This window comes from Formica exsecta, unplaced genomic scaffold, assembly GCF_003651465.1.
Source record: "Formica exsecta isolate Colony F162 unplaced genomic scaffold, ASM365146v1 scaffold97, whole genome shotgun sequence".
In the NCBI taxonomy this organism is placed as follows: Eukaryota; Metazoa; Arthropoda; class Insecta; order Hymenoptera; family Formicidae; genus Formica; species Formica exsecta.
The window spans coordinates 10196-20779 of record NW_021853733.1 but is presented as its reverse complement, the minus strand read 5'-3'; the positions used below and the strand labels follow the sequence as shown (position 1 = coordinate 20779).

The 10584-nt window shown below is 29.8% G+C and overlaps 1 protein-coding gene and 1 long non-coding RNA gene across 3 annotated transcripts; one reads left to right on the top strand and one right to left on the bottom strand.

The window, feature by feature from the left end:
• Positions 1 to 2342: 2342 nt before the first annotated feature.
• On the bottom strand, positions 2343 to 2824 carry LOC115245411. The gene is made up of 3 exons (XR_003885525.1): positions 2652 to 2824; positions 2443 to 2563; positions 2343 to 2376 (listed from the first exon to the last, which is right to left on the bottom strand). It is a non-coding gene; the product is annotated as an uncharacterized LOC115245411 (long non-coding RNA).
• A 644-nt stretch (positions 2825 to 3468) lies between these two features.
• LOC115245406 (fatty-acid amide hydrolase 2) lies at positions 3469 to 10156 on the top strand. 2 transcript variants are annotated; one of them, XM_029823713.1, is made up of 9 exons: positions 3469 to 3611; positions 4216 to 4424; positions 5452 to 5678; positions 5867 to 6196; positions 6341 to 6633; positions 6828 to 6923; positions 7100 to 7258; positions 7437 to 7619; positions 9494 to 10156. In XM_029823713.1, the coding sequence occupies exons 2-9, from the start codon at positions 4255 to 4257 to the stop codon at positions 9581 to 9583; spliced, it is 1548 nt and encodes a 515-aa protein (XP_029679573.1). In that variant the 5' UTR covers positions 3469 to 3611; positions 4216 to 4254; the 3' UTR covers positions 9584 to 10156. The 2 variants fall into 2 exon arrangements, with proteins under 2 accessions (XP_029679573.1, XP_029679572.1); XM_029823712.1 differs by lacking the exon at positions 3469 to 3611 and adding an exon at positions 3688 to 3743.
• Positions 10157 to 10584: the final 428 nt, after the last annotated feature.

The following is a 10584-nucleotide window of genomic DNA, read 5'->3' as shown; positions in this document are numbered from 1 at the left end:
GCCCGTATCAGACTACGCATTGAAAATTGAAGATTGAAGATTAAAGATTGGAATTTAACTAATCAGAACAAAAGGAACTAAAATTTCTTTATCCTGATTAATCAAATTTCAATCTTGAATCTTGTATCTCAATCTTCAATGCGTAGTCTGTTTGCCGTACGACAAATGTAATTTCGGCCTTATACGGGCTTTAAGCCCGTATCAGACTACGTATTGAAGATTGAAATTTGACCAATCAGGATAAAAGAAACTAAAATTTTCTTGTCCTGATTGGTCAAATTTCAATCTCAATGCATAGTCTGATACGTGCTTTAATGGGTGCGTTCAAGAGACACAACCGTTGAGTAACAATCGAACGTGATTGATTCTTACTTCTAGACCAACAAATTAATGACATCATTGCATCGTCTCTGCCAATGAAAGACTTGAATTCATATTAAAACATAGTGATTAATTGGTCGGGTTTGGATTAACCCGTTCATTCAATAAACGCTATGAATATCGGAACACGGCCTATATGTCGATGGTGCTATGTGCTGTGTCACCTTTATTTGTTTGGGTCAAATGGAAAGAAGATAAAGGTTCTCAGCAGGGATGCCAGTTTTGAGATTCTGTCCGTTGCCGTAGCGTGGGAAGGGATAACGCACACAAGAAAAAAGCCGTGTACGTGTGCGCTTGGCGCTCGGCTAGCTTCGGACAGTAGACGAGCGCAGACATACAATCTGCTATCTCTTTCTTTCTTTCGTTAAGATTAATGTATAATTCGTAAGACTAACTCACTAGCTATTCGGCTGCGAAATGACAACGATCAGACATAATAAGGTGACAAGAAACTGATCAAAAAACAATAACTGTGATGAAGAAAATTAAAAAACAATGTATGTCATGATAATAAAAGTCGAAATAATAAAGTCAAAGTAAAAAATAAAATGTAAAATAACAAGATACAAATAACACAAATGTAAAATTGGTAAACAATGACGCAAATAAAAATAATAAAGGAAATACGTTAAAAATATAAAATTAATATACAAAGGATTTGTCACTAAATTATGTCATTAAATTAAATAAAAGCCAAAATCAAATCTTGGAAAGCTTATCAAGCACCGCAAGATACATATCGGGAAGAGTTTCCGTGTCTATCTGCAAATTCAAGCCGTTCTTCTGCCTTTTTATGTATAGAATTTCAGAAATTAATTGCCTGCGTAATTGAGGTTTGGTGTCTAAGATTCTGACCCCATCCCAATCAAAATTATGGTTGAAATTTATTCTATGTTCGGTAATCACTGAGTGGTTGCTCGTATTTCTCCTGATATGATTTTTATGCTCTGTAATACGTGTATTTAATTGTCGTTTTGTCTGACCAACATAAGAGGCATCACAATCATTACAGTCAATTTTGTATATGACATTTTGACGGGCCATCAAAGGACAAGGGTCTTTATGTACTTTTATCAGAGAATTCAATTTATTAAGACTCTGATAAGATAGCCTAACGTTTAAGTCACCCGTGATTTTTTTAAATTGTTCAGATATCACAGGAACATACGGAATTGTAAAAAATAAAACATTCTCTCTTTCTCGTGTAGTATTTTCCGAATTATAACTAGTCCTGTGAAGCAGATGTTTTAGGCGTTCATGTAAAACACGGAAAATAAAATTTATTGGATAGCCGTTATCCAACAATATTTCGATGATCAATTTAAAATTATCTTGGTGAAAGCGAGGGTGTGATAACAAAAAGACCCTGTCGATAAGACCAATTATGGTGCCCCTTTTTTGACAGAGGGGATGGTTAGAACGGAAATGCAAATATCTACCGGAAAACGTAGGCTTACGGTACCAGTCGAAAATCAAGCAGTCACCCTCAACGATCATGGTGATGTCCAAAAAATTCAGTCTATTCTTCTCTCCAATCTCAACAGTAACTTGTAATCTCGGGTGGAAAGAATTAAAAGTCTGTAGGGTGTGGTTAAGAGAGGAAGCGGGAACCGCAAGAGCGACATCGTCGACATATCTGACATAAAACGGGGGAGTAAACTTAAGAGATTCAAGGGCCCGTGTTTTAAGATCTTGTAGCACGATGTCCGCAATAATAGGAGAAAGAGGGGAACCCATGGGCGTACCGAAAGTTTGTTTATAAAATATCCCATTGAATGTAAAAAAGGTAGAGTCTAAAATCATTCTGACTGCAATAAGAAATTCCGATTTAGGAATATTACAATTCTCGGAAATATGTTCCCATCTTGTTTAATTTTATATTTAGTTTCTTTTGGTGTATTCATAAGTGTTCGAACATCTTTAGGTAAATTTCGTATTTCAAGGTTACCATTACTGAAAGATATCTTACAAAAAGATAACTTACTGATATCATTTCTAAAAAAATTTAATTAAGTCTTTAAAAAGTCCTCTTAAAGAGCTCATCCTCTCAATAATACTCACTGGGAAGAAACTGCAAGGCAGAAAGAACCGTAAAATATGGGTACGGCTATTTTTACTGAGACAAGAAGACTTCTTCAAGGTGACAGCGACAATCTACTTGTGGAGATGCAATTGGGAGATCCTGAAAAATATTTCAACTATCTCAGAATGTCTCCAAAAATAACAAGCTACTATGTTTATTAAGTACTAAAAAGCATTCAAATACTTACAGGACCATCCATTTATAAAGTTTTTATATTTTCTATACACTTTTGTTGAGTTTTGTTGAGACGGTAACGGATTCCGCGGATTCCGCTCAAATGTGCGGAAAGAAACGACTCAATTCGCGGAAACGCGGAATAGTTACTTTTCTAGTTACAATTCTCTTCCGCGTTTCCGCGTTTCCGCGCTCCATGTAATGGCACCCTAACAGGCAACCGTGTCTTACATATTGTATATTTATTCACTCTGTTATCTATATTATTATTGATCATCATACAATATTTAATTGCACGTATAATTTTAACTATAATTTAAACATATATATGCACATATGTATATATACAAATATAAAATTCTCAAAAAATAGGCGCCCGTTAGTCTTGTTGCATTACTGCTTTCTGCCACGAGAGGTCAGAAAGCATTTTCAGGTTGTATCTCGACCGTAAAGCGATACGTTAGAAGAACAAGGACAGCACGCGATTGTCGCTTCCTTGTCTAGATTTATCTCTCAACGATCGCATCCGTGTGCTCAACGTATCGGTGTTTGTGCCTTCACGGATACTACACACATACACGATGAAAGAGAGACAAAGACGGCGCAATCATCTCTCTTTGTCAAGCAGTCAGTATGTTACCACGGAAATTTCCCCATGAGCTGCTCCTTAGATACACATCTAGTGAGATCCGCTTATTCCGTATTTTACATCGAAGAAGTCATATTACTTCATGAAACTTTTTTAAAGAAATTCTTTATATAATTATGCAGTTTGATTAGTCAATTTCTTAAGGCTTAGAGCTTAAATCATCTATTGTAGACCGGCACCTAGGGGTGATGTGTAAACGTAGTCAGTGACACTCAGTGATTTTGCAATTCTTATCTGTTGAATTTGCTACATATGTTTTAATGACGGCTATTAATAAAATAATTCCATTAATTTGATAATGTGTCAGAAATTGATTAAAGTGTGGTTAGAATAATTTAAATTTTTGTATTTATAAAGTAAAATAAAGAATACTGGGAAAAATTTTTAAAAGTAAATTTTATTGACATCAATATTTTTGTCTTTCATAAAATAATGTGCACCTCTGTAAAAAATAAGGTAAATTAAAAATTTCTATTGTCATTATACATTAATAATCATGTAATAAATTTAATTAATACATTATACATCAATAATTATTTTTAATATTTGTATTTGAACCATTTTTATGTCGTCTAAAAAAATTAACTTTACAAAAATTAAAAATTTACATTTTTGTTTGTTTTATCTTAATTATGAAATAAATTTTTTATTTATCTTGTTTTTTCAATCTTTTAAATTACTTAAACAATGCTTCATTTGATTTTTAAAGGACATTTCTATATTATTTTAAATTTTGAATACAATTGTATTTTTTCTCTGCTTATAACAAAATAATGCTGATAATTATTTTTCACTATAAGTTTATAAAAATATATTATACATTATTTTGAAGTAAAATATAAATATATGTGTACAAATGATTAATATATAATGGTATAGAAGTATATGCATGTTTTTATTAATATACTATTTATATGTTTATATATAGGATTCCCCACAATGCGAAGATATATTACAATGTCTCAAAATGTTGTGCTGTGATATCTTGCAATATATAATCATACAGCTACATTTTTTTTTTGATTATATTGTGGACTTTGTTTTCGGCATTTATTACAATCGGAAAGTAAAGAAGGTGCCAGCAATAAAGAACAGTCTGTTGTTAGAAAGTGCTATCTCTTTAGCAGAGAAAATCAGGTTTAATTATTATTATTAATCTTTAAATATGCATATATAGCTTTATCGAGATTGAATTATAATGTGTATGTTTAATCATATATACAGGGTGTTTCCTATAAGTAAGTACACAAATTGCCTTTTATTTTCTTCGTATGATATATTCATAAGAGCCTTTATTAGTTACGTTACACTAAGTACACAAACTTGAAGGGGACGTTCCTTGGCTTATTTTAAGAAGAAAAGGTCCTATAAACATGTATCCTAAACTGTTTTGTTTTCAAATTACAGGGTGTTAAAGTTGTGCAAAAAAAATAAAAATTTCGAAAATGTGAAAAACATTTACAGATATTTTATTCAAATTTGGTATACGTGGTATTAATGTGGTGTTATTACATACTTTTTATTACATATTATTATATACTTTTTATTACATATTATTACATTTTTTTTTTATTACATACATAATGTGGTACAACAGTGATATTAAGAACCGATGAAACTTTTCTTCTTTTGCTTCCTCATAGAGGAAGCTTTGTTTTAATGACAAAATTTTTTTTCGGATTTTCTATGCCAATGTGTTTCTAAAACATCGAAAAATTATATTTCTAAAAAATGTCTGTATGTATGTATGTATGTATGTATGTATGTATGGGTGTATGTGTGTACGCAATATATTGTACAACCTCTAACTTCCACAAGTTTTGAGACATTGGGCTAAATTTTTTTTACATGGATAGAGTATCATTAAAGGATGGTTGGTATTAAATTTGGTGAGAATCGATGAAAAGTCTCATTTTTTATAAAATTTTTAATATTTTGAGAAATGTCTACACATTGTAACTTTCGCAAATTTTGAGATATCAGGTTAAATCTTTTTACATGGATGGAGTATTATTAAAGGATAATTTTGGTATTCAATTTGCTTTCTCTATAAGTCAAAATTGAAAAATTTGCTTGCTTTAAGGAGCTTAAGCTTTGTGAGCAAAATAATATATATATATACATATACACATACATACATACAGTTATACATGCTTTATTTTAGGACAAAAAAAGTTACATCAGAGGAAATTGTAAGGGCTTATATTGAAAGATGCAAAGAAGTGAATAGCTTGATAAACGCAGTTGTAGAGGATAGATACTCAGATGCAATTAAAGAGGCCAAAGGAGTGGATGCCATGATAGAAAAATGTACAGATTTTGAAAAAATAAAGATAACATTGCCATTTTTTGGAGTTCCTTTTACTACAAAAGAAAGCAATCGTGCTAAAGGTAAGCAAAATAACACCATAAAGAATTATTTTAAATTCCTGTTTTCTAAAATTATTCAAGAAAAATCTAAAAAATTAAAAATATGGATAAATTATTTTTTATAATAGAAAACAGATATAGTTTAATTGTTTTGAATATTAATAATTAAATTTGACATTAATTACAGCAATTGTTAATTATTTTATTAGGATTAATCCATTCCATGGGCTTGCTCTGCCGCCGTAATTGTCGTTCTGAGGATGATGCCACGACAGTTCGTTTCCTCAAAGAGGCTGGTGGAATTTTGATTGCAAAGACCAATGTTCCTGAGCTCAATTTATGGATAGAAACGAGGAATAATCTATATGGACAGACAAATAATCCTTACGATATTACTAGAACAGTAGGAGGCAGCAGTGGTGGGGAGGGAGCTATAGTAGCAGCATGCGGTGCTCCATTTTCCATCTGTAGTGATATAGGAGGTTCTACAAGGATGCCTGCGTTCTTTAACGGATTATTCGGCCACAAGCCTAGTGAAGGTTAATGTTATTACAGACACTATAATATTTAAAGATAATATTTTGAATATCTGAAATATTGTGATTATATTATACTACTCATTAAAAAATAAATTTTTTAAAATTACTAATAATAGTAGCTTATTTGGATATTATTGTTGTCAGGATTGACGCCAGTAGCAGGAATTGGATTGCGTGAGAATGATTATCCAGACACTATGGTAGCAGCCGGGCCACTCTGTAAGAAGGCTGAAGATCTAGCACCCTTATTAAAGGTATTAATCAGTCCTAATGTACATAGATTAAAACTGGATGAGCCAGTGAATGTGCAGAATCTAAAAGTATTCTACCAAGAGAGTTCCGGCGATTTAAGAGCAAGCAAAATCAACAGGACTATGCAAGCAACATTAATTAAAGTGGTACAACATTTCAGAGAACTCACAGGTTCTGCTACAAAGGTAGAAATCTATAGATCTTATTATATGATTCCATAAAGTAATCAGAAAACAATGCATTTTTTATATTTGCATTATAAAAGTTCATTTATATTTTACACATTAATTTTTTAAAGTTGTTCTTGTTTTTAAATATTTAGTAGATTTCTCAAATTTGTATATGTATAGAAAAACCACATTATATTTATATATTACAGATTAAAATACCAGGCTCTGAGTATAGCTACAAACTGTGGAGATATTGGATGACTCGCGAAAATGTTAATTTTAAATTGAATATAACAGATCAAAAGGTGAATGTAAAAATTTTATTTCAAAGTTTTGTGAGTTATATGCTTCAAGAGACAATAGAATTATGTTTATACTAATTAGCAGTATTTAAATTACATTCCATTTCTCACAGTGAATCATTTACATTTTAAAATGAATATTTTTTAATTCTCGGTTCAAAAATATTCACACTTTGCAGTATGTCACTAGTGCAAAAAAAGAAATTTTTAACCTACTTACTGGAAACTCACAATTGACATTGGCCGCTATCATTAAATTGATAGATGAGGATTTTTTACCTCAGGAGAATAGTGAATGGGCAAAACGCGTCACTGCAAAAATGAAACAGTTCTTGATGGTAAATTGTATTGAAAAGAGAAATATATCACATGAATATATAAAAATTATATATAATAAATTAATATTTAAGATATAGAAAGAAAAAGTTTAAAAACTAAATAATATATTTTCTTGTTCAATCTTTATATTAAATTCTATATGTATAATTATATGTTTATCATGGAAACTCTTTTCAGGAGAAATTGGATGATAATGGAGTACTATTTTATCCTTCGGCTCCATTTCCTGCCAGTTATCATTATTCCACATACTTAAGACCCTTCAATTTTGGCTATTGGTGTCTATTTAATGTTTTGCGATTCCCAGCTTGTCAAGTGCCTCTGGGCCTGGACGAACAAGGTTTGCCAATCGGTATTCAGGTCAGTATTAAAAATTATTTTATTATTACATAAAATCTCCAAAGTTCATATTTATGTTGATATTTATAAGTTTATATTTAAGTTCCATATTTTTATTGTTAAATGTGTTGTAACTTTTGTTTTTACACACAAGGTATTTCACTATCACTATAATATTTTAATATATTAGTAGTATATTCTAAATGCAAATTTTTTTTACAAGTGATTTTGACTTTTGAAGCATAGATAATCTTGGTTTGTCATTTTTTATATGTTGACACTAGTACACTAGTACACTAGTACATTATAGCAATAAACAAATTTTTTTTCTATATTAGCAGCAATAAGTTGTTATTGAGAAATTAATATCATTCTATAGTAATTGTTAATATTAGATTTATATTAATATTAGATTAATAATGTCTTATTCAAATAAAATAATTAATTATTTAAAATATTTAGAAAAAAAATCGATTAAATAATTTACATATGACAGTTATAAGAGTTAATTTCGATTATTGACAGAGAGAGATTGTCAGCAGAACTTTAACAGAGCTTGTTAATTTGCTAGCTTAAATTTTGAGTAAATCTGTTGTTAATTTGCTGGCATATTGTAGGCATTGCTGGCATTTTGCTTATTGGGTATTGTGTCTGATCAAAACGTTGTCTCATTGCAAACATATGTATCTGATCGAAAATATGTTTGATCTGTAAGACTGTGTTTAATAGGGAAATAATGTCGTGTCTGATTAGTAATGTGCAATCAAGATTAATATAAATATATTTCGTTGTTGATGATATTAAGAACAATACAACAACAGCTCTAAAATCTGTTTCAGAATTGTTTTAAAGAATAGAACGCTGACATAAATACAGGGTGTCCTATGACTCGAGATCCATACATTAAGGACGTGTTATTGAAGTTATTTAGAGTTGTTTAATAAACATATGTCCGTAAATGCTTCCTAACAGAACTACAACCATTGAAACATTTTCTGTCAGTCTGGTTGTCAGTTAGGTCAGACAAATTAAATTAAATGTCTTTTTTCTTTCCTTTTTCAAATATTCACATCAACTTTCAATGATTGTAATTCTGTTAGGAAGCATTTACAGACATATGTTTATTAAACAATTTCAACTCTAAATAGCTTCAATAACACGTCCTTAATGTATGGACCTCGAGTCATGGGACACCCTGTATATAACACTCCAATGGGACTATTTTAAAAAAGACAAAAATGAAGTCTAGCAATATTTTTTTTGATAGAATTTTATATATACTGGAAGTAGTTCTTCCATATAATTGAGAACATGCGTGTATGTGTATGTTTTTTTAGGCCTATCTGTTCTTTAAGCACATTGCAAACTTTGTATAAGCGTCGCCAAAAGTTTAGCGAATGTTATAAGTAAGCATATATCTTTCTATAGAACATTATATAAGATAAATCTTCCAATTGATCATATTGTACTGAAAAAGACAATGGAGGTATCTATCTCCCTCAGATTAAAACGCCAGAGTTCTTTGTAGTATATATAAAGTTTTGTATTCAGCAATAAAATAGAGTTTGTGAACTTTATTGTTAGATTTTGTATGTGTGCATACATATGTATATATACAATTTTACTAAAATGCACTACACAATCCAGTCAAATATCTCATATGATCATCTGATTATTAACTTGACTACTATATTTTTGCTGAAAGTTTTATTCATAATAGAAAATAGTCGCTAATTATTACTTATTGTTAGTAACATTACATTTTGCATATCATTAAAACTTATTCCTTGCATAAAAATATTTGTTTTAGTCATTCTTGGAAAAAAATTATATTATATTATAAAATTTTTTGAATCTTGAAAATTGTATAATGTTTTGTTTTTTTTTAATTGAAGGTAATAGCAGCTCCTTATAATGATCATCTATGCTTCGCAGTGGCCAAAGAACTTGAAGCAACGTTTGGTGGATGGGTTCCACCATCATGAATTGTATAAAAAATACCATCTTTTTATTAAGGCTCCTGTTTCTTTATTGCAATCATATTATGTTATTAGAAGCGAAAAATCATTAAAATTTTTTCTTTTGGAATACAATAGAAGCCATTTTAAAGCGTTAGAGAGGCAAAAAATTCGATAATTATTTACAAAAGAAAATATTTTATTGACAACCTTGATCTTTATATATATTGTAAAGGTGAGGATATTGATTCACATTAGTTGTAATTTGCGCTCGTACATAGTTTTTATTAAATATAATTAAATAAATGTTATCTAAATATGTCAACGATTTCACGCAAAATGAGATTTTTCTCACAAAAATTAATGCATGGACAACGAACAAGTTATGCCTCTCTCTTTGCATCCATAATGCAATACATATATGTACACTAGACAGGATGTTTCACATAAAGTGTTACAAGGTTATATTTTATAGTTTAATTCGATATAATTTTTTTTACATAAGCTGTGAAATATGTCATAAATTATTCAATTTTTAGCCATTCTACTCTGATAAGTTTTTACGCCGATTATTGTGAGGAATTGATTTATATAAAAAAATTCAAGTGGTTCCATTTAAAAAAAGTTAGATTGACTTTTCTATGGTCTCGAAAAATGGCCTTAGTTAAAAGTCAAGATTATTAACTTTTTTCTGTCTCAAAATTCTATAAATTTCGTCTGAAACATTTTTTTGTACGACCTCAAGTTTCGAAAAAAACATCGTGTAACACTTTATGCGAAACATTCTGTATATGTAAATATACTATTATACATTGAAGATTGCAACACTGCGCAACATTATTTATTTTTACTTTATTTAAATTTTAATGAAATGGAGCATTTTTAGCTAAAGTTACATATGTATTATTGTTACAGTTTTATCATTTAATTTCTTTATACATCAAGCATATTAAAAATTATATTTTTTAATGGCTTTTATTTAAAAATTATATTAAATGATGAAATAATTTTGAACTTTTTTTATAATG